Source organism: Amphiura filiformis, chromosome 5 (assembly GCF_039555335.1).
Source record: "Amphiura filiformis chromosome 5, Afil_fr2py, whole genome shotgun sequence".
Classification (NCBI taxonomy): domain Eukaryota; kingdom Metazoa; phylum Echinodermata; class Ophiuroidea; order Amphilepidida; family Amphiuridae; genus Amphiura; species Amphiura filiformis.
The window spans coordinates 23,819,619-23,844,879 of record NC_092632.1 but is presented as its reverse complement, the minus strand read 5'-3'; the positions used below and the strand labels follow the sequence as shown (position 1 = coordinate 23,844,879).

General features: G+C 35.2%; 1 protein-coding gene across 3 annotated transcripts; it reads right to left on the bottom strand.

The window, feature by feature from the left end:
• LOC140152828 (uncharacterized) lies at nt 1–25,261 on the bottom strand. Of its 3 annotated transcripts, XM_072175343.1 has the most exons (14): nt 25,155–25,242; nt 24,817–24,897; nt 9,640–9,845; nt 8,620–8,764; nt 7,947–8,077; nt 7,015–7,150; nt 6,244–6,345; nt 5,725–5,861; nt 5,080–5,183; nt 4,599–4,755; nt 4,198–4,299; nt 3,167–3,325; nt 2,301–2,396; nt 1–1,986 (listed from the first exon to the last, which is right to left on the bottom strand). In XM_072175343.1, exons 3-14 carry the CDS (start codon nt 9,778–9,780, stop codon nt 1,723–1,725), a joined length of 1,674 nt encoding a protein of 557 aa, XP_072031444.1. In that variant the 5' UTR covers nt 9,781–9,845; nt 24,817–24,897; nt 25,155–25,242; the 3' UTR covers nt 1–1,722. The 3 variants fall into 3 exon arrangements, with proteins under 3 accessions (XP_072031444.1, XP_072031445.1, XP_072031443.1); XM_072175344.1 differs by lacking the exon at nt 24,817–24,897 and having other exon boundaries at nt 25,155–25,261; XM_072175342.1 differs by lacking the exon at nt 25,155–25,242 and having other exon boundaries at nt 24,817–25,101.

The window sequence follows — 25,261 nt, the reverse complement described above, 5'->3', positions numbered from 1 at the left end:
TCACTTTTAAAACTGTACCTTCGTCTAATCAAATTCTTGTAACTTTGCTTCTTGAAGTCACATTGGTTTCAATGTGGTGTCATAATGTGCAGGATTAAATAGTGCATCTATTAAAAAAAACAAATTTACCCCAATATATTTTTCCAAGTGTAAGGATACTTTATTGGCGCAGTATAATATGTTCTGCCAGTGTCTTCAAGTCTACAGTAGACAAGTATTTAATACTTCAGAGACTCATTTAGAACTCTCTAGAACTTGTCATTGTACTGCTAAGACTTTCTGTTAAGTAGCAGAAATATTACAATTGTCATGTTGTCATACGATCCCAATTTGATTGCCATTGATCATTTTCGGAATACTGGAAAAAACAACAACTTTATATTAATACTGTTCACTTGTTACCCTACTTACGTTGATAATTAGACATCTACACGTTCATGACAGCCATCAAAGTACAACAACTAAAACACAGGTAATTTACCGTGCACTATAAGCCATAAGACCGAGGCACAGCTTGTCGGTATATTGTACAATGGTCCGGACGCATGTTCCACATTTCGTCAACAATTTGCGGTACTGTACCACAACTAATTCACTTGTATCAAAGGGTATCTATTCATTCAATTGAATCTAAAACTGAGTCATAATCAAACAGATTTTCCAATAAATGTGTTGCTCTCTTTACCCTCGGCTATATCTATGCAGTGTATAACAAATAAAAGAAAATGCATTAGTCCCGCCGAGATTCGAACCACGCATTCAAGTCCCATACCACTTTATAAAATTATAATGCACCTGACTTACCTAAATGTCGTTTTATTTTGGAAACACTTAAATTTGACTCTTAAAATTAATGTTATAAACGGAAGAAAGATCATTTATATTAAATGGATACGTATATAAAATGAATAGCGCCACTACTGTCACAAACTGTGCATGCATGGTACTTTGCGCAAAAAATCGGCTATAGACTAAAACGTGTAGATATCTTATTACCATATGAGGATAAAAATATCAAAGTAATAGTGTAACCATGGCAACATAAAATGCAATGCTGCTTTGAGATCAACCTTGACAACAACATTTATGTACAACCGATATTTGGTACAATACAATATATACACATATAACCCATTAAAAATCAAATGGACAACACCCCATTCAAAAACATTGCTTCATCTGCTCATTAATAACCAACAGTAGCCATTGATTTTGAGCACCATGATCGTGATTTTCAACATATTCAGTACTTGATTTAAGGAATGCTTTCAGCAAATTGTATTTATGGGGCAAAATCACAAAATATTACAACTTCTAATGCACATTTGGCAAACAATATCCATAGAGCTAGTATCTCTTGACAATCATAATAATGTTAAAACAACCAATGCAAGGTTCATCTACAATGAAAATTGATAAATACAAAAATCTTTGATACCAGCACTTCCCCGCCGCCACCACCACCACCAACCGATGATACTGTGTGGGGTCTCCTGTGATATGAGGACGGACAAAATTCAGCATCATATCATTATACACGGAGCCTAGAGCGTGAGAGGGTGATGTCAAGTTTTAAGTGGTAGGCCCACAAATCTTCCAACATTTTACCTACTGCATGGAGTAGATCTACACATTGGTTCCTGCCCGGGGGTTCCTGGCAATCCATTACTTAGAGTATACCAAAGCACCTAAAATTTGACAAAACAAGTCGGATAACTCTCCCTATTTGTCTTCACTTTCATCTTTTGACATCAATGGATCCGTTTCCATCGCCGCTGCTGATGATTCTTCTTTTAAATCCGTATCCTCTGGTTCTTTGTCGTCTGCTGTGACCTCGTCCTCTGCTTCCGGTTCAGGAGACGCGGAATTATTGAAATTCTGATCGCCATTTTCTTGCTGTTTTATTTCAGTAGAAGGGCCGGATTTGGATAAGTTCTTGTAAACGATGTAATTCCTGACGTACGCCACGGTGCCTATTTTTCCTTGCTATAAAGAGTAAAACGGGATACATCATAATTGTTCAAGTAGGTACATAGTTATTATAGTGTTTTGACTTCTACGGAATTTAGGTCTTAGTAGAATAATGAAAACATTACACTGAACTTTTTATATACATGTATAATATAAACACAAATAGTCACTCGATAGTCGTTTCACAGTGCTGAATATTATTAGCCAAAATTTGTTTTGTATAATATAAACAATATATTGTTTGTTTTGTTTATTTAAACACATGTGATTTAGTTGCATTATGGATAATCATTATCATTTCAGATGCTGAAAACGTTGAGTAGGCCTACCTGGACTAGGAATAGTTTGTCTTCTTTGTCCATCTCAAAACTCGTGGTTTCCAGGTACACCGTGTCAATACCAGCAGTCCTGTGCACATCGTCATCCTGAGATAAGAATTGCATTTTTATTAATTGTTTGAATCATGACAGCATAGCCTACATTATTTCCCAGCAAACACAAAAATGTTCTTATAACGTTATAAACGTGTTATAAACTCGTTTTGGTTTTATTCAAAACGTTTAATAACATTTAAATGTGGGGTAAAGGTTATAAGGTTATTAAAACGTTTAATATGAAAAAACACTACAACATTGTACAAATGTTATCAAAATGTTATTGGAAAATATTTTTGGCAAACATTTTTGGAAAATATTTTATCAACTCTTTAAAAATATTACTTAAAATGTTGTGCATCTAGTTTTCAAAAATGTTATTAGAATGTTATTAAAACCTTTTAAACCCTTCATATAACCCGACAATAAAAACTTTTTCTGTAGAACGTTTTGTGTTTGCTGGGTTGTTACAATACTCTTATCTAAATAGAAATATACACAATATGATAATATCTAAATTGATGTGTTCAGGTCGTAAGCATTGGTAAAGGGAACAGAGGGTGAGCTTTTTACTTAAAATTCTTGCCTACTTATATACCGGTATACCGACTTCCTTGTTTGATACATAACTTGAAGGTAGGTACAAATAGATTTCGTTTACATGTCATTCGACGCCATAAGTTCACTTAAGCAACCATCATTGGTCCATCAATAACGAATAATAAAATGAATTATTTTGAACCATTCAAACATCACCTTCATGATACAACAGAATATAATCAGTTTTTCACAAAACGTGAAATTATGGGTCATATACTCACGGATATAAATACAAATTTAGTTGCCAATAATAGCCCTCTACCAATAGCTGAGAAATGCTCCTTCAAATCAGTGATTTTCTTCCGCCTATGTCCAGAGAACATTTCCCGCAACTGCAAACCCTGTTTCTCCGCAAAAGCTATCAATTCTCTAAACGTGATCTACAAAATAATGACATAATTATTGTTCATTTAAATTTAACACTTACAAAGTAGACTGAAAAAACATAAATATTATGCATAATAAGGCGCAAGCTTTTAATATTCATCAACAGAGTTTTTTTTTCCTTCGAACACAGCCACAGGTAGGAATCAAACATTAATCTAGTGTAATTACATTGTATTAATTGGCACTAGTGATAAAAATCATATTGCAAAACCCTAGAAATTTTTGTTCTCATTCTACCTGGAAACCTCTTCTTATAAACTATTGTTACAATACTCTTATCTAAATAGAAATATACACAATATGATAATATCTAAATTGATGTGTTCAGGTCGTAAGCATTGCTTAGGTTAGTGCTTGTCAAGATTGTATCCCAGATTGTAATTGAAGCCGTGATTTTGTTTCACCACCACCAGTCCCACAGGTTTGCCTGTCAATTTACTGGTAATTTAGTGCAACCGTAATTATCTTCTGCATGTATCTAGTGCATGACGCTTAATGGGCATGGTGTAACCCGATGAGGTTGATGAAATGGCCTTGATATCATCCACCTCCCACCTGTTTGTAATTCAGAAGCATAAATGACGCCAAATATCACATAGCAAACATTTCAATGATTTTGGTATCGTAGAATTCCCGTCCTCCAATCTAATTTTCTTTCTAAATTTAATTAACTCTTCCTGTTTATCAAAATGTGATATAATTCTTGAGTTTCTATTGATGTTAGGTTTTTTACCTGATTGATTGATTGATTGAAGGATGGTTTGATTGATTATTTGATTGATTAATTAATTAATTAATTAATTAATTAATTAATTGATTGATTGATTGATTGATTGATTGATTGATTGATTGATTGATGACTTACTTGTTGGTTATTATCTGCGTCAATACTGTCGAAGACTTCATCAACTTTATAGTTTTCGCCAAATATCAGTTTGGCATGTTCTTGTGTGAACTCAGAGTTTTCCTGAATTGAAAATACAATAGGTTAAGTAGAAATATGCGATTCATTATGACTTCAATAATTACATTTGGTTAAATTCATAATATCAATAGTATTCTAATGTGTGTCAGAAGTAATACGAGTCAGATTACAAAAAAATAAACACCCATGCAAGAGTCATTTACAATCAATCCATTTGGAGTAAGAATGTCACTCTTAATTAAAATGTTATGATCTATATTTGTATCAAGTTTTATTTCACAAGATGTATCACTTTGAACACCACCAGCTGACCACATTACATGACTTTTACTCTCTCATACCTCCGTCATGGCTTTCTTGAATTCATCTCGACTGATCATGCCATTGCTATCTATGTCATTCTGGGCAAGCACTTTCAGGAATTGTTGCATGGCTGTAGATAATTCTTTGTGTTTATGACAGGCCTCTTCTATCTGTTTTCTGTCGTCTTTGAATTTCCTACAGGAAAAAAATAAGAACTTACATTGTAACATTTATCATTTATTGTAATTTCTTGCGATGTTTATTGGGTATATATAGTTCGACACTATTGAGATGCCAAATATATAACCTCCCAATAAAATATAGATATTGTCCATTTTTGTCATTCATTATGGTAGCTCAAGACGTCCCATAAACCAGGTTAGCATTATTCAGATTAAGACGTAGCTCTGAAACGCATTTCTTAGTCGGACTATGTAAACCATCGCAACCTGAGTCACATTGAGTTAACGACTTGAAATGGTATCATAGATAAATAATTCCAAACATGATAGACATTACCTTGCTAAGCACGTGTCTGGTATGTCTTGTGGTGGTTCTTTGCAATATTGCATTTGTCTCTCTTGTAGATCTAGTTGAAACACATCAGGATCGTGCATGGAATACTAAATATCAAGGAAAAAGAGGTACATTTTGTAAACCTGGGGGAAAGTTAATTTTAGACTTTGAATTTCATTATGATACAAGTTTCTATGCGTTTTAAAGTACAAAATACACGTTTTCAATTGATGGAGGAAGTGCGAATGAATGCCTTAGTCAATGATGGAGTACGAGGCACTTCATTCCAAAGTTTGTTGGAGAAAAAGCATGTGCAATGAGGTCATTAATATGCATGAGCAAGGTTGTATGCCGTAATGTAGGATATTGAAAGCAATCCGTTTATTGACAGGTAGCCAGTGAAGTTCGCGTAATGATGTGTACCGGGTACATTTCGTTAAGTTAGTGTGACAAGTCTTGCTGCTGGGGAATAATTACGCAATGAAGTGATATGTTCATCAAATAGTGAAGCATTAAAGTAACACTGAAATGATAAGTCCGTTTAGACTTAAGAGTTCTTGTATTTTCTGTGTGTTATTTCCCTAAAAGCAAATGACTATCGGTGTTTATGATTCATTGACAGTTTGATGACTTATCATCATCTCTTACCAAAAGAAAGCCGAGTGTTTTGTCGTTCTTTTCTCCAAAACGCCTCTTTCTATCCCAAACTGACGTTACATCTTTTAACGATACGGACGCAAATCGTTGCAGGAATGAATCCTCTGGTTTCATTGACAGATACCAACCTGTGGGTTAAAAGGCATGGATGTTTAATACCTGTTTGTATACATGCTGCTTGCATATCGGTAAGTTATTTGCTAACCGTGTAAATAATTTAATACCTTCTGTGGAGGGCGCACTTTATTTTAACGTGCTGTCCGAAGTGACAAAAAATTTCGTCTTTACACAGATGTGCTTTATGGTGAAGTTTTACGGTATATTGTGCAAATAGCGTCAAAAAGACTTACTTTGACTAACTGTTATCAAGTTTATAAATAATGTTTTACGAAAAAAGGCTGATCACAACACTTGAACAATTGTTTTGTAATTCGAATTATAATTTCTTTAACATTCGTGGTTTTATAATTATAATTTCTTTTCAAAGACAAACACAATGGATTCACTGACCATCATAACAATGAATAGGAAAACTGCACAACATAGCTCCATCTACGAACAGATCGGGACTTCTGGAACTGTAAAGTTGGTGTTTGACGGCACAAAATACACCTGTTAAAATAAAGACATGAAAAGGATAAGCACATTGATCCAATCACGAATAGTTTCAAGAGTTAGTCTACTGACAAGCTTCTGTTAGCATGGTATAGATTCCACTGATCAAGTACATCACTTTGGCTACACTGTCAAACTGGTGTCTTGTCAGCTTACCTGTTAAATGTCTTGGCAATAGGTCTGTCGTCAACAATGAAAACACAATCTAAGCCACAACGGCATGTCTCCCATCTCAAAACTGGCCTGAAAGACACGTCTTGCGTAACTGGAGTGTCTTGCGTATGAGTGTCTTGTGTATGTGTCTTGCATAGAGACGTGGCATTTTAACATGTATTAAAATAGAGACGTGACTGTGTGTCTAACTATAGACATGTCATGTGTCTCAAAACTGGCTTCACAGGATGTGACTTTCTGGCAAGTTTCTGCAAAACACCGATTTTACCGTCTATGCGTCTATGGCTATCATATCATTGTTTAATGGTAATGGTTATTTAGGATGAACCTAAATGTGTAGATCCTGACACCGGCACATTAAAAAAAAAAACATACCTGCATATATAGGTTTCATATGACAATGGCTTATGACATGTCTGGTAAAACCGGACAAAGACATGGACATTTGCACGGCTTCATGTACTCATGTTATGTCTGGTATTGATCTCTTACCTGGAATGGACATGGACATCCGGACGGCTTCACGAATAGGCATATCTGGTGTTGTTTTCACGTGGCAGTAACATACATCCATTGTGTTGACGTTAGTTACCGCAATACACAGTTCCTTTTCATATTTCTTGTAGACCTATTCATACGAACATAAAAATAGTCCAGTTTGAAAGACACACTGCAATTTATCACACTAGCTTCACGGTGAAAGATTAGGTAATATAATTATATCAGAAAATGAAAAATGATTTTAGTGATGCTGTAAAAGGCAGAGTAAACGCAGTTCTTGTACAATCTAAATGCCCCCTTGTCCACCCCCCTAGCGCCGCCACTGGTAATAATAATTAGAAAACAAGTGAGTCGACATCGGAGTGATCAAAATCCATTTTGATTGATCGCATGGTTCGCATCACATAATATTTAACCAAATCTCAATATGGCCGGAGATGATAAATGAGACCATTACTCCAATGTATAATGAGCACCACGATCAAATTGCAGACTTGAATGTCTCATTCTTCAAGCATTATACGGAACATGTTCAACGATTGTGTTTATAGCAAAGGGTTTAATAAGCGTTTAAATAAGCCTGTTTCACACACAGTAGCGTGCCTGGACTTTTTTTTGGGGGGGGGGCAGAGAAAAATATTTGCCCAGCGAGCATTATTTCGGCCAAGTTTTAGACAATTTTAGACAATTTTATACCCAAATCAAGGTGTAAACCGAATGTGTGCGTATTTAAATAGTATACCAAGAACAAGAAATATTTCTTCTTTTTTTTCATTGAGTAGTCGGGGACAGGTCACTAATCACACACTCTCAAAAGGTCTCTAGTGTCCTGACTAGTGTGTAACATTTTACATGATTTCTGGTCAAAGTTGACAATAGAAATCTAGTAAGATTATCAGGAATGCTTAGTTATATCCCCTTACCTGGTGGAATGTGATGTCTGCATTTCCGCTCTTCTCCTCCAGTAATTTGCTGTACCATTTATTGAAATCTTTCCCCGGATACCAGCCATATTTGCGAAATAAATAGTACAGTCGCTTCGTCCAGGAACCATCTGCAATCAAATATTATACATTATATAAAAGCTTTCTATATTGTGTATTATGAATTGAAATATTTAATTGTATATCAGATGTAAATAAGTGTAGGCGTATATATTTTAAATGGGGAGTAGGAAAGAGAGCCATATGAGACGGAGATTGCGTTGCGGATCTTGCCGATAATAAGGTAAACACAATTATACGAGTATAACCCGATTTTTAACATAAAAGTCCAAGAAATGGTGTCAACGGTGAACCTTTGGATTTATATATGCAAACCGGGAAAGATAATCATTCATCAGAGAATTTTGGTAACTTGAAAAGAGTAGAGAACCCTGTATATTTTCCTGTATGAGGTTATTATTTTGCCCTATATTTAGCGTGGTGTGATCATGGTGATCAATACCTTGACTTGACTTGAATTGCCTCTATAAACTGTACTAAAGATGTATCAAATGGCAACTCGTTTGCAGTATACTAGTATGTCAGTGCCATATGGATAAAAATGTTCATCTTTCCCAAGCGTCACTTCAGTTATTAGTGCATGCATGCTTACCGTGTACTGGCACGTCTTCGTCTATTAATCTTCCTTGTAGTTCTGTAGCGGTGTAACCGATGGCCAAGAGGCCCGCAGTAATGGAACCAGCACTAGCACCGGCAAACCGTCGCACTTTTTTCATAGCACCTATTTCTTCCAAAACCTATGGTTATAAAAGAAAATTGAAACTAGGGAATCACTACGATTTGGAATAGGCCTATCATCTACGCCACGATTATACGGTGGTGGGAGTTTGGGACTCCCTCCCTGCAGCTCGGGTATTACCCCCACTTATCACGCAACTGACACTTCCACACCCCACCTACATACACACATCATCTAATCACACAACCCACACCCCACCAAATACACCCCACCTATCATATCTACACCCGTCAGCAACTTGACACCCCTCCCAAACACCTAGCCCCCCGTCGACCCGTAATATTTTTTCCGTAGACATTTGAATAGGAGAAACTCAAAGGTTCCTACCCTAACCCTAAACCTAATATGGTTGTGCGGGACATCACGTATACAGTTGCTTAAACGGGCTCAAAAATAAATCGCCACCAGCCCGCCTCACCCTATACGAATGCCAAGTATACCCATGTCATGTCCAGTTTTTGTACTCTATTATTATATTTGCAATATCTGTTTTTCTGTCCCATTTTTAAGGCAATCCTAATATATTCAATTTCAGGGAATTTTAGATATTTTCAAATGTCAAACAATATTGATATTGATCATATTTTCGAAACCAAAACAAACGCAATGTTTCTTTTAAACAACCTGATGTTCTAGCATGTCTAGAGAGTGAAACTTAACTTTGGTCATGGCCGATCAAAGTTGACAGTCACCTATCAACCACAATCTACTTCCTATCAGGAAGTATTTCAAACAAATGTTCTCTTACCTGACATATCGCGAACAACTAACCTCGACAAAATTTCAAGTACATGATACATCCAATATTGATTAACTGATATAGAAGTATCGTGCAGAAAATTTAAAATTACCATTTGTTAAAGTCACACTTACCCGTAGGGCTCCAATATACGCTATTCCCTTAGCTCCTCCAGCCTCAAAAACTACATTTTCAAAAGGGAATTCATAACCTGATAATTCCTCTTTCTCGTCATCGGTTAGTATGGAGCCATTCCAATTCCCTGCCGTCGCCATTTTCGTTGCACTCAGAAAGTCTCAATTTACTCCAGAATTGTCACACACCGTCACAGAGATTATTTCTATAAAATATTCATGAAAAAAGAGACGATTTGAATTAACGTGATGTCTTCGTACTGGTCCTTCATCCGTGATGATAGTATACCAATCTTAATTAATTATTTATGTTACATATGGTATACATAAATAAATGTAGGGATGAGTATAATTTACTCTCTTTTGTTTCAGTATCAGCAGAACGTATATTATGTTTCTGACAAACGTATTTGTACACAACAAATTTGTGACCCGTTTTCACAAATAACCCGCGGATGTCAACTGAACTACATGAAGATATGAGATAAAATGCCATCATGTTAATACTAAGTTCATTTTTGCTTTGCTGTGTTATCTTCCAGGGTCTATGTTTATGTGGAACCCAAATTACTTATTTAATTCCAAAAGCATACGGGGATAATTTAATTAATAATAATTGATTATTGTGATCAAGCTATATTTAATAAGCATAATAAATTAATAATACATTTTATTAAGATAGTGAAAATATCGGAACCACCAATATTTAAGTAAAAACATATCTTGTCCTTTATGTCACTTCTCCTTGGAAATAGATTATTATGACGTCAAAGTGGAGTCCCTATACAATGTTTGTGCTATGTATTCCTGTAGATTATTACAATTTTCATATCAAATACGAAATATTTAATTATAACGTGATTCTAGCATCCTCATTTTAGGGATATGGTTCAATAAACATGATATAGATGTCCATGAAAGTTCAGTTAATTCGGACATTTGCGAGTTGCGCATATTTTTTTTTTATAATGACATATAAATGGTGCCTTAATTAGTTGCTGTATCATAATCTCTGTCTGTCGACAGACAAAAAAAAAATCAAAATTGGACGAGAATGAATCTGATTGGCAAAAAGAAAATAGGCCAAAGTAAAGGTAAAGTAAGAACAAAAGACTTTGTTTCCTTAGTTCCTTTTTGACGAGAATTTTATTTTATGTTGAAGTACATTGTAGCTGTTTTCGAAAAGTGTGTATTAATTTTGTACAGAGAGAATGGAAACTAGAGCGGTTCTCGGCTTTCGCGGTTCTCGGCATTCGCGGTTCTCGGTAGTGTGGGTTGGTCCGTATGTGACGTTTCTGTTCAGAACCTTGTGTGACCCTTCCCCCAGAAAAAAATCATCCGCCACCACTGGTTATAACAAGGGCCTTGTAAATGCAACTGGTGAGACAGAGCCTCGAATGACGTTTGTGTTTTCAGTCTGATTTCAGTTCCCTAACAGGTACAAAGTTTACGCATTATCATTAGGCCTACCAAGTATTGTATGTCCTATAATCTCTTATGTATGACATGGATCTTTACCATGATTGTGCAAGCCAAAAAATATCATTTCAATACCCCAAACATGCGTTAAAAAAAGACCATGTTTTACACATGCAACCTCAAGTTTAGACATATAATTTAATTTTCCCTAAACCCTCATGCACGGGAAAAATCATGCCGCCACCATTGGTTATGACAAGGGCCTTTTAGGGTGCACACCAGTAAATAACCCCACTGACTTTCTATACAGACAGGGGCCGGAAAACAACTCAGTTCTTCAAAACTTCCCTTTCTGCAAGCAGAAGGTCAGATGACGACATCCATTGTAAAAATTAATATATGGATTTCAGGATTTTTTTCCAGAAATATTGTAAAAAGTTCAACCTATAACCCATACAGCTAACGCCACCTCACAAACAGCTTGGTGTTTCTGAAATGTAACACATTTTGAAAGTCGTCATAAAAAGTCGGATCCTGCTAAATTTACACAGACAATCTAATTTACAGGCCTAAATGATGATTAAATATGAATCAGGGCCTAATAGTTGCCTTTTAAGCCTTTTCTAATGTATTACATTAAGTCATATTGCACATTTCCTCGTTTCAAATACTGTTTTTCCCTTCCAGGGTGTAGCTAGACTTCTCCGTACTCCACTTGCCAATTGTGCTTCTGGCTATTGCATTTAAGCTTAAAACTCTGATTATTATTTGTGCACAATTGATAGATTTTCACATCTAATCTTTTCAGTCACCGTACGCCCTCTGTTTGTTAGCTTCCCAAGTGGACTACGGACTTTGGATTGCGGATAACTTTTTAACACGGGATTCTATGGAGAGTTAGGCCAATTTCTGGCCTAACTAAAATTGGTCATGATGTAATGCATCTTTAAATGAATCTGGCTTGTGATTGGTCCCCAGATATCGTTATTGATTGAACAAATTCATCAGGATCGGTAGAGTAAACTAGTAAACCAGAGTTCGTAGTATCTGATCCAAGAAAATGCACTTACTGTGTACGTTTCAACAACCACTAGTCTACCACTGTTGTCTTTGTCAACACTTGATGAGGAGTGACTGCAATCTACTGACAACCAACGCTAGAGGGATATGTAAAATTTTTAGCCATTAAGCCCCCCCCCCCCCACCGCATAAATCTGAAAGCCCCTCTGAGCCCCCCTCCTGGAGACGCTATTGCAAAATCAATGGAGAGAAACTATACTACCTTGTTTCTTAATAAAATGTAACGGGTACATCAGGCAACTATGAGAGCCAAAAAGGCCTCAAGTTGAGCAAAGAAAGACATTAATTTTCACGTGCATTTCAACCAAGACGCTTCATTAGTGGTGTTCGCCCTTAATGTCATATTATCATGACCGTTTTATTTTGTTTTATGTTAAGGGCTGGGGTATGAACGTTTGGACAGTATTTATTGTGGGACATTAGAGCACATCAGACATATTTGCATTGAATACTAAGAATGTCCTGATATCAAATAATTTTGATTTTTTGAAATTCGCAATGTAATACACATTTTATGACAAATCATTAAAAATTGATATTTTGATATATAACAGTCCTCGAAGTAAATTTTATAAATTTAATGATACATTCTTTAAGTATATGTAGGCCTAGCTGGGAGGAAAGGCCGACGATCAATTGAAAATGTTGACCTTTCGTATTGAAGATATGGATTTACCCCCCCCCCCAAAAAAATAGGTCTTTTTGGGAAATAAAATCCATATCTTCAATATGAAAGGTCAAAATTTTCAATTGATCGTCGGCTTTTCCTCCCAGCTACATACACTTTAAGAATATGTCATTAGATTTATAAAATTTACTTCGAGGACTGTTATATATCAAAATTTGAAAAATATCAAATTTTAATAATTTGTCATAAAATTTGCATTATATCGAGAATTTCAAAAAATGAAAATTATTTGATATGAGAAAGACATTCTTCGTATTCAGAATGCAATTCGATGTGTCTGATGTGCTCTCATTTCCCACAAAAATACTGTCGAAACGCTCATTCCATGTCATATTACATGTTTCACATTTGTACGATTTTAAATAATTCTTTATCATGTTTATAGGACATGCTCTGTTATATTTTTATATCCTCTTTTCATTCTTGAAAAGATAGATCATGCTTTTATTTCACCCATTGGGTATTTCTTTATTAATTTGTGTTTATATGGCGATTTCAAGTGGGATAATAACTCCTGGATGACGTAAGCATAATGTTGATAGATTTAAATATCATTATAAATAGGCACTTAATAATAATGATATTGAAATAAATTGATAAATAGATAAATTAATAGATAAATAAATAAAAGATATATAAGCCTAGATAAATAATAAATAAATGATAAACTAGGAGTAAATTGCAAACATTAAATATCTTAGAGCAAATGAGCATTTAATAAGTTTTTGCGACAAATATTTTGCCCTTCTTGTACGTTTTATCATTATTTTATCTTTTACTAATTTTTTTGGGAAATGCTCGCTTATTTATTTTTTTATGTGTTCCTCTTATCATTTGTGAAGTATTTCTTTATTTTTGTTTTAGTACAAGTGATCACTGAGTATGTTTAACTGTGGAAATATCGGTAGATAAGGTGTTTTTTATTTCACCCTTGAGTATTATTTATAAGTGTATCAACATACATTTCACATGTCATGATTTTTCATTGTTTTATTTTAAAGCAATTCTTTATTGGGGTGCATGCTCTTATATATTAGGTGGTGTTTTTTTTCATGTTCCTCTTGTCATTCTTGATAGATGGCTGTTTATTTATGTCGCGTGTTAAGTATTTTTTTAATTTTTGGTCGAAGTGTATAATTATCATCAGACACATGTGACATTTTTATGTATGATTTTGCATTATTTAATTTCAAATTATATAATTTTTAAACGTACTAACGTAGTTCTTTATTTTTGTTTCTGTGAATATCATCCGAAAAGTAGGCCTCCTGCACATTATGATTTTGCCTTGCTTTATTTAACTCTTTACTGGGGTGCATGCTCTCTGCTGGGTTTTTTCATGTTCCTCTTATCATTATTGACAAGATAGCACCTGCTGTACGCTGTTTATTTATTTCGCCCTAAATTATTTCTTTACTTGTGTTTTTAGATTTTGAAGTTTATATCATGATAGCACACGCTATGTTTTTATACCAACCGCGTTTTCTTTTTTGAAAACAGTTCTTGTTTCAAATCCTGGTCCGCAATGTCAACATTCAGTTCGTTCATAAAATATGGCTATTTATTTATGTCGCGTGTTAAGTAGTTCTTTATTTTTTGCTCGAAGTGTATAAATATCATCAGACACCTGTCACATTTTTATGTATGATTGTTCATTATCTAATCTTAAAATATATAATTCTTTAAACTTATTTCTTTTTTTCTGTTTCAGTGAATATCATCCGAAAAGTAGGCCTCTACACATTATGATTTTCCTTGTTTTATTTAAACTCTTTATTGAGGTACATGCTCCTCTTATCGTTATTGACAAGTCATCACATGCTGTACGCTGTTTATTTATTTCGCCCTCATTTTCTTTACTTTTGTTTTTTAGATCTTTAGTTCTTTATTTTTGTTTCTGTGAATATCATCCGAAAAGTAGGCCTTCTGCACATTATGATTTTTCCTTGCTTTATTTAACTCTTTACTGGGGTGCATGCTCTCTGCTGGGTTTTTTCATGTTCCTCTTATCATTATTGACAAGATAGCACCTGCTGTACGCTGTTTATTTATTTCGCCCTAAATTATTTCTTTACTTTTGTTTTTAGATTTTGAAGTTGATATCATGATATCACACGCTATGTTTTATACCAACCGCATTGTCTGGTTAAAGACAGTTCTTGTTTTAAATCCTGAATACAATGTCAACATTCAGTTCGTTCACCTCACAATGCGGTGCGATGTTATATAACTGTATATATTGCAGGGTTGCCAAACCCGCGATGTAATAGGCCTAGGTCAATAGGATGAGTTTTGAAGATTTTCCTCGCGACAATTTCCTGTCCTATAGACACCAATTGATGGTTAAGAAAAATATTGCATGACTTCTCAACATTGGCTTACGCGACTTCTGGTAGTTTTTTATCTCATAGAAACCAACGGTTGATAAAAAAAATATTGGGCGACTTTTCAATGATTTGACCCGCGGTTTGCCCTCATTTGTTTGGCAACCGTGGTCTGTGTTAAGTGAATATATTTCGGTAAGAAAATAATTATCATAGACCATGTAGACAGAACGGACAATAGTCATAGGCGCTCTCCTCCATTTTGAGAAATATACTTTTACACACACACTACATTTATAATTAAAATGATCAGCCTTAAAGTTTTACCTTTTAGTGGGTTAAGCCAAACCTAAGTGGATGAAATATAAATCAACACTTCTGGCACTGATTAGTTTCCGTAGTTGTTATATGGAGTACGAGCTGTCTGTAGCTACAAAATTGTCTGCAAATCGGCTTTTGCCGGGCCTCTCTTTTTCGGCGTTTTTCTCATTAAATTAGGGTCCCGTTCAAAATAAAAAATAAACTGGTGTCTAGATGTAATCACAGTTAACACACCAGGAAAATTATAGAATATACAACAACCTAGTTACACCTGTAGACTGCGAACAAACATGCACCTGGCCAGACCTGGCCGTAAAACAAAGTGTTCTCCCTATGGATACCCTTAAGGGTCACACAATGAGTGATATAATGTATAAGTAATATGCCTATACTTAAAAATTGCTTTTTAATACATATGCGTCTATGGATATATTTTTGTATAGTTTTAAAAGGATGATTCTACGAAACTACCATAGACAGTAGAGAGTTATGATTCTACATAGTATCAATTGCGATGCATGATCACCAATTAATTCAGTATTGGTTATCTGATACCAGCATTGCAACTTGGCAAGCAAGAAACGTGTTACTGGAAAAGTCATTATTTACATACTAGGACGTGAAAAGAATATGATTGACAAAAAGAACGAGCAATTAAAGGAATGCACAGGTAGTTTAAACCAGGATTTGCAGAGCTTCTAGCGGGAGGTTTACTTATAAAATAGCTATATAATAGGCGTCAACCTGTCAGCGTTATCCTACAAGGGATATCTGCTGTTAATGCCACATCCTTGACATAAAAAACAAAAACAAAAAAATTCATTCCTTTCATTTATTCTATTGATTTTTTTCATCGTTCCTTCTTAAAAAGAATTGTATTTTATGCTAAAGTTAGATAGGTCTATTTCAGAAAGAAAGTGTATGTATGTAAATTATCCAAACGCGCAAAAATCAGCCAAATGACCATGATGATGACATGCTGGATTCATGATCATAAGCATGGACTGTAGAATAAAGCAAGTATATGATTGTGTATTGACAATATACATTTCCATTAGCATGATTAAATATTTAAACATTGTAAACGATAAATCATGTAAATGTCAACGTGAATTTGATTTGCGCAATTTAAAGCCATAATGTACGATTTTATGATATGAAATTGGTTAATTGTTTTCAAACCTGATTTTTTGGCATATTTGTAATGTTTACACGAATACACGTGTTCCAACTTACCATGCTTACCTGAATGGAATCGGCCAAATTTGTTGTGTTTAAAGTCAAGCAATTTGACACAAGTCATATCTAAGTTCCTCATGTGGTTTCTTCCACTTTACCTTTGTTATTTCAGCTTAGAATGGAAATAAACCCTTCCCAGCAGTTATTTCTAATATTATTTCAGCATTTTCAGTAATAAACAAAATTAAAATTTGACGGAAATCGTACATTACGGCTACAAACCGGCACAGCCAAACCAGTACGAAAAGGAGTGTATCATGTATTTTTGGCACAGGTTTTCCCATCGTGTTCTCGTGATATTTGGATGTGATCAGCTCATAATCGGCGGGCCTTATAACATCGCGGATTAATATCAATATATTTTATTTTGCGAATTATCTTGTGACATCTCACCACAAGCATCATACGTTATTCATTAATGTCATAAACTTTGTCTACTTTATTTAACACGCAAAATATAGACCATACAGGTTAATCACTTTTAACGTCGGGCTCCTTTTCGGAGTATAGTGTATAAAAGCCTAACAATTCCCGCCGATTACGAGCTGATCAAAGTATAGTTGAATATTCAAAGCATTCTCTTTTCAACATCGCTGTCTATATAAGTCTAACAACGCAACAATCACACAAATTTAAACAGTTTTTTTTTGAGGGGGGGGCAAATTGTGTTAAAATATTAAAAAATACTACAACATGTCAAAATGTTACTGTAAAATATTTTTTGCAAACGCATTTAAACACTTTAAATAAATAACATTTTATGTTTTATACAATATACCATTTATCCGACATTTAAACGTTTTCTGGCGTCATTTTCTAACCTTATACGAATGTTTTTGACAACGTTTTTGTGTTGCTGGGAGGTGCCTGATCCGCACAAACCACAAAAGTACATTTTTGCCGAATTGGCATCCTTAAAATCCTCCGATTTTTCTTTTGGTATGGTCACTGAATTTATTTTCTCGTTTGACAGTTCGATGGACAATTTTAAAGTACCGTCGTAATGTATGGCTTTGATTTCAGACAAGCCATGGGCAACTTCAGCACAAAGTATATGAATATACGCTCGTATAGCCCTATATACGTAATATTATAGATTATTTTTTACTTCATTAGATTTTTTTTACACTCTTCACATTATAAGCAAAATCGAAATTGTCTTGTGGTTTTTTGTTTAAATGTAGCTTTGTTTTGCCAGGGAATTAAGCCATGGGCCTATAGGCCCTACTTGCGTTTCTTGAGGGAAGCATGGTAAGGCCACTAATATATTAAAACGAACATTTTAGGTGTTTTTCCTCTTCTGAGAAACATGGTGTAAAAATGACACCCCTTGACCCCCGTGGGATCTCCTTTATAATTTAAACCCCATAACAATCGTCTTGTCGTGTCAGCGTAATATCTCAATATTTGAGTGCAAACAACGCTAGGTCATGTTCCCCTCCGACCCACCTTAAAGTCGTTTGCTCACTCAAACCATATTGATAATGTTCTGCGTGCTAGCCATATATAAGCTTCAACATAAAAAAGTTCAAATAATACTGAAATTTTTGGATTTTTAAAGAAAATTCGAAACTTGTAGTTTGAAATTGATACCGGACCCGCGCCGCGTATAGAAAGGTTATTAAAGATCTAGACGGTCCCTATGCCCAAATAATGCATATACTGTAGCCTAAGACAAATTGACTCTGAATAATTCATTAATGTCATTTAGTATTTATGGAAGTAATAAAATATTCAAATGAGAATTGTTCATTATACCGAAATGTGGTGTATGTGCAATGTGCAATGCGGGTGAAGTGATCAGTAACTAAATCACATCATTAATGGTGCATGCTATTTGTTGATATAATGAACAACCCACAATGGACTGCAACTTGAAACAAATTTGTAAAACGTTTGAAACGCGAGTACAAAGTATTCAATGTTGGTATTTGTGTTTGATATTTATGTAAAGGTCCTTGATCCGATCGGCAGCATCATCCCCCATTTTCCTTCATCAAAACTGAGATTTTGATATAAGACAACTCCCGATATATCTAGTGTAGGCCTAAACATGTTAATGGTGTCATTAAAACGTAGTAATTTGTGGTAACCACATCGGAAGTGTATGTACTATCCTATGAATGGGGCATATTATAGGCTACACGTTTTTGCCTCTCATATCAAAACCGCTGGAAACATAATATTGTTTTAATTGACTGAGCAAAACAGAACATGAAAAATCGGACCTCGCCTCTTTAATTCAAGACAAAGGCACTGCTATTCAGCATGATTCATGGTATTGTAATATTCTTGCTCATAAATACAACATTGTCCAAAAATAATTTCATCAAATTGAACCAAAGGCTAGGAATATAGGCTTTAGTTGTGTATGTGAATTTCTTTTGAAGTGTTTCGTATACATAATACAATGCAGTTACGTGCTTCATATCAAATTATCAAGCCGTGAAAATCAGTCCAAATAATATGATTACAGGGTGAGAATAGGGCACAAATGAGATGAAAATGTAAGGTATTCAAATAATAATGAGCGCATGCAGCACACTCTGGGATATAACAGTACTGCTCCGATCTCTGGGCTCCAATTCTGCACTCGTTTTCTTCCCCGAGGAGGCTTGAGACATTTTCAAGAGGAGAAGTTGGTGAAAATTATCTGTTCTCGCCTAGATATACCGCAAAATAATTCTGAAGTGATAAAAATATTGGAATTCAACGATGGTGTCGACATATTGAATTTAGGATGCAATTAACCTAAATATTTATGTCATTGCTGTTTATCAAAACGAAGAATAAGCGCTGAGAAAAAAGATGGGACTGCATGGGGCAGTGCAGTGGCGTGCGCAAAGGGGGACCATGCCCCACACTTTTGTTGGTCATTCGGGGGAAAAACGTTAAAAACGTCAACATATTTTTTTAAGTGAGGCCGATTTGGCGCCCCCCCCCCCTTAGTGGTATACCGCCCGCCCCTCCCTATAGTTATGCCACTGGATTGGGGCTCCCTATAAGAAAACAGCTTGAAGAACTAAAACAGTAATCATTGAAATGTATCTAGCCATGTATAGGTCATAATGTGGTGTACTCAGGTATAGCCTATACAGATTTGGGTCTTCAAAACATCTTTCGTGTCATTTACATCCAGATATATCTACGGTAGACGTGAACATAGTGAATAACGTGCCTCTTCTTAACTACAGTCAGATATATCGTATCATATTGCCCTATCAGTTCGATTCTTAATGTACAATGAAAGCACAAATCTTTATTGTCAAATCAAAATAGACATTGTTTGTAATGATTTTAATGTTTAGATGAGGCCAATGTGAGTTGAAATATATATCATATTGATGAAATAAGAATAACAAATTGTTTTACTGACGAAGCAGCCCTCGTTTAATTTAGTCATGAAAATATATGAATGAACCCCTTTAAATTCACTTTATCCATATTTGGTAAATATTTATATTTACTTAATCGAATTGACCGAGCGGGAATGTCAAGTATAGTTATTATATTCGGTACAATAATTATAAATGAGAATATTTAGTGACATGACATGTATTTGCTTTATGAGACTTAATTGACTTCGGATGAGAGCTTCCCGATATGTGAGCCCAGAGAGGATGTTATGTACAGTTCATTTAATATTCTTATAATTAATGGACCGCTCTCATCTTCCCAGCTAAATTAAACATTATGGTGTGAGTTATTTATTATAGACAAAATTACTATTTTACTTTCAGAGAAGAGGATAAGAGAAAACGGTAAAACTGGTCGATAAAAAAATGTATGTTAAATGGTCGCGATTTATTCACTTTTATAAAAAAAAGTGTGAAAAAATGATTATTTCTCAAATTTTTGCATACTCGGAGACGAAACTGACGAGCTATGACGAAATCCGATAATATAGCATTCACGAGTCTGTCACCGCCGCTAGAAGATGCCCCATAATCCCGTTTAGTATGCATTAAGGGGGTACTACACCCCTGGCCAATTTTGTGCCTATTTTTGCATTTTTCTCAAAAATTATAGCACATTGGTGACAAGTAAGAAATGTGTATTATAGGGGCAATGACTACAACTACTGTACTGAAAATTCAGCAACTCAAAGCAAGTAGTTATTGATTTATTGATCAAATACTGGTTTTCCCTCATTTTTGACTGTAACTCCTCAACTAGGGTCTGTGCTGAAATAAAATTTCCAGAGCAGTAGTTGTAGTCCTTGCCCCTATAATATTCATATTTTACTTGCCCCCAATATGCTATAATTTTTGAGAAAAATGCAAAAATAGGCACAAAATTTGGCAGGGGTGTAGTACCCCTTAAGGGCCTACATTTTGGAAACGCATACATCGAATTGCTATAAATAATGGCATTTATTTATCATTGAACTTTTCACATTGAAAGCCTTTCTTTCTAGTACAACTATGTAAACGTCTTCCGATACATGTTGTTAGTTGTTACCATACAACATTTTTTTAGTTTTCATAATATGGCTCATTGTTTTTTCAAAATGAATTTGGTTAATTTTTCGTATTTTGTAATGTTTAGACACGTCCCAACTTACACATTATTTAATTAGATTAAGCCAAATTCATTGTGCTTGGAGGAAAACATAGCAATTTTTAATTAAATTAAATCCCCCATATCATGCATATAGAACACCAAGCCTTAACATACTATTTCGGTCAAATTTTAATTATTACTAACAAATGCCAGAAAAGTTTTCTGGGTTGCATGTTAAATGAGTAGTTCGTGATCCTATATATAGCATCCTCATTTTTCAGTAGATATCCACGAAAAAACCTTATTCTCAAAATTTCAGTTGATTCCGCTTTTGCGTTTGAGAGTTACCATGGTTACTGCTCCATAGACAATGTGTTGTAATTCAAAATTTCACGATATTTTTGCTAAACGAATTAATCTGCAAGAATTTTTTGTACATAAACATTATGTTGCCAGGGTTTCAGCCCGGTTTCCAGTTGTATACAAAATCTCAACTTTTTTTGAGAATGCACTCCAAAAAGAGTGAAAATCAAGATAACACCAATCTGGTGGTCTTTCTGCAACTTTTAACACCTGAGTTTTTGTACAGTCGGCATACTTGCATGCAGAAATTGTTCAAAATCCTCTCAGTAAATGTAAAGGAGTGAACCAAAGGAGTGAGTACTTATGCATTCCAAAAAGAGTGAAATTTTCACTCCAAACGTTTCACCAAGGCGCAATACAAAGGACCACTCCTAATCATGTGCTTATGGCTCCTTAAATTGGATATTTACTCTTTTGTGGTGAAAATTCCACTCTTTTGGCATTGGGGTGATTTTCACTCTTTTTGGAGTGCATAAATATACTCACTCTCTTAAATGTTTATAGGAATTTTATTTTGCTAAACACTAATCTTCGTCAATCGCCAATAACTTGACATTCAATGCGACACAGCAAACTATGATTATAAATACATCTCAAACTACTTTGAATAGGCCTACCGACGAAATACTGATTTCACCCAAGGAACTTAGCCCATAGCGTTTTAGGAATCACAAAATGTCTCAATCAGAAACTGGATATACAGTGGGGGGACATTGTTCCGATCACTTTGAAAACAAATTTTTGACCCTGTGCAAAGGTTCATTGAACGCGAGTATGACGAAAGTGCTTTGCTACCGTATTTCTATGTCTTATGCAGTAAATGTATATTACCATGTAGACTGAAGATGGGAACCATTTGAGGTAAAAACATGGACCCGAATGTACTTAAAGTGTAAAATTGCGTCGAAAAGTTGGGCTTCATTCAAGGGTTTTTTGTTTGTTTGTACTTATTGTTTGTTATGTTTTGTTTAGTTTTTTCTGTTGTTGTTGTTTTTTCTTCTTGCAATTTCAAGTGATTCAGTAAAATCACTTCATTCCAAAATATCGGAGCGAAAACACAACAGTGGGACGTCTCGGGTGCATGTGTGATCAAATAGACTGTAGGCATAAGATTTTTTTAAGCAACATGAGCAATGGCGTTATTTCGTGATCTAAATTCTTCGTGTAGAACTTATCAGAATTTCTCAAGTTGAGATGCACGTACGAGTATAAATACACGTAACCCTTTTCTATTTCAAGTAAATCTTCTACATGTATACCTGGCATGTGGAGAACATGACAAGCTACAGAACTAAATATCCCGGAACTATATCATTTTAAATTCTTTTTGATTTGGTCTCATTCCATTTCGCACCGTCTTGCTGATTACCAAACCGTTTAGGCTATTTTGTATTTTTATGATATTTGAGTTGAGCATTTCAATCCAATAATCATTTCAGTGATGGCAAATCTGCATGCATTCCAGACGGGTGTCATCCCAGGGTAGCATGCAGCACACTGTTAGAATACTGGGTAAAATATCCGTTGGGTAAAACATTTTTAACTAACATTGGGTAAAACACTTTACCCAAACATAGACTCTGAAGACCGGGCTGAAGACATTCAGAGTCTATGACCCAAACTATGAGGGTTGTTCACGTGTGACTTTTTTTTTACCTAGGTTGGGATATTTTTTACCCAGGTTGGGTAAAAGGTACAACCCAAACGCTGGGCACTGGTGAAACAACCCATAGACCTATAGGTTGGGTTAAGTGCTTACCCAACCAACCAAAGTTGCAATGTTGAGTAAAATATTTACCCAACGGATGTTTTACCCAGTGTTCTAACAGTGCATATATTTAAAGCATTGGGAAATGCGATACTAGTTAAGATTATTGAGATAGCTTTTAGGTCAAAGTACACGTTGTTCACAACTTTTCATGAATATGTGAGATAAAACTGATCACGATGCGCTATAAACCCAAGGCTATTAAATCGGGCACATTTTTATATAGGCCTAATGTATTCTTTGACGGTCTCTTCGAGTTTACTTGAATGCTCTTGAATTGATCTCTGCTAGAACATTTGAATACCCTTATCACGAAGAATCACTGAAAATCACTCTGAAAATAAAGAACCTTGAATTCACATTTTGGGGTATTGCACTCTTTGTAGAGCATAGTATCTTTCACATTTCTTTTTAATACCATGGAGATATATACCTTCATTCTTTTACAATTCAAATAGCTCTTGAAGATTGGAATGGATTCATTGTAAAGACCCTAGATTAAGTTATGGGTAAACTAAAACCTCATATTTATAATGCTGTGCACCATTGCACATAGGGCCCTACCGGTACTTAAAATATGTGTGTGAAATGTATAGGCTACATTTAGAAACAAAAAATTAACCAACTTTGATCCTTGAATAAGTTGAATATAATACACATTTAGAGTTACGTCCCAGAATTAAATTGATAGAACATGAACATGAACACAAAAATCAGAACAGGTAAAACAATATAAGCTAGCAAGTATTTATGGCCCGGGGGGGGGGGCACTCCCTATCTGAAATGGCAGGGAGGGGCCTCGGCCATGTTAAAAGTAGGGGGCAGTCAGGTCAAATGTACAATACAAAAATATGGGGTCATTCAGTACACAACCTGAATAAAAATGGGGTCATTCGGTATGAAACTAAGAAAAAAGGATGGTCATTGGGGTAACAAAAAGTAAAATGGGAGTCATTGAGTACAGGATTGCCAAAAGAGTATCATTAAGTACACATAAATAAGTGCCAAACTGCGTAAAAACAACTTGGCCACATTGGAAGTGTGAAAAATCTCATTATTTCTGGAGGAGAACACAAATACCACCTAAATTTGGGAATTAAAAGGGGGGTCATTGGGTATAGCAGGAAATAGAAAAAGGGGGTCATTGAGTACATGGATTTTTTAAAGGGGGTCATTGGGTAATAGGTAGAACCATAACACAAAAAAGGGGGTCATTGGGTACAAGCCGGTTTGAAAAAGGGGGTCATTCCCGAGGCACATGATGCGTATCCACTATGGAAGTGCCCCCCCCCCCCGGGATTTATGGGAGAGAACCATGGCAAGATGCCCATATACAGAGGCTGAACAATCCATCTTTGAGATGAATTGTTCAGTTGCATCACTTGCATGCACTACACAGATTATAAGTCATGCTGAAGAAGACGATAAAATTAATACTAATACATGTAGCTATTTACGTTAAGAATACTTACCGAAATTGCAATTGACTGATGAGTAATGCCTCTCGCAATGCTTGAATGAACGATTCGTATTTCAGCACACCAGGCTGCTATCTGCAATTCACAATAGGTTGAATAGTGTCGAATACGTTGTACGTGCCACAACCAGGTAATTCAAGTGGTGACCCTTTTTGTATACAGATGTAAATAGTGTTTAGTCCATGATAATAGCCCGCGTTGATAAAAAAAACCACACCAGCAAGATGAATCAAAAATAATGTATGTGACCCAGCCACATCGAAATCAAATCTCTTGACCTCATAATCAGATAATTGATTTTAATCCTATTGTATAAAGCCCCAAGCACTAACCTTTTCAATGATTCCAACAACATCAATTCTCAACCATGTGTGTGTGTGTCATCATGCAACTGAGACTGAGAGCAAATGGGGAATGCAAGCTGTATGTGTTTTGTGTC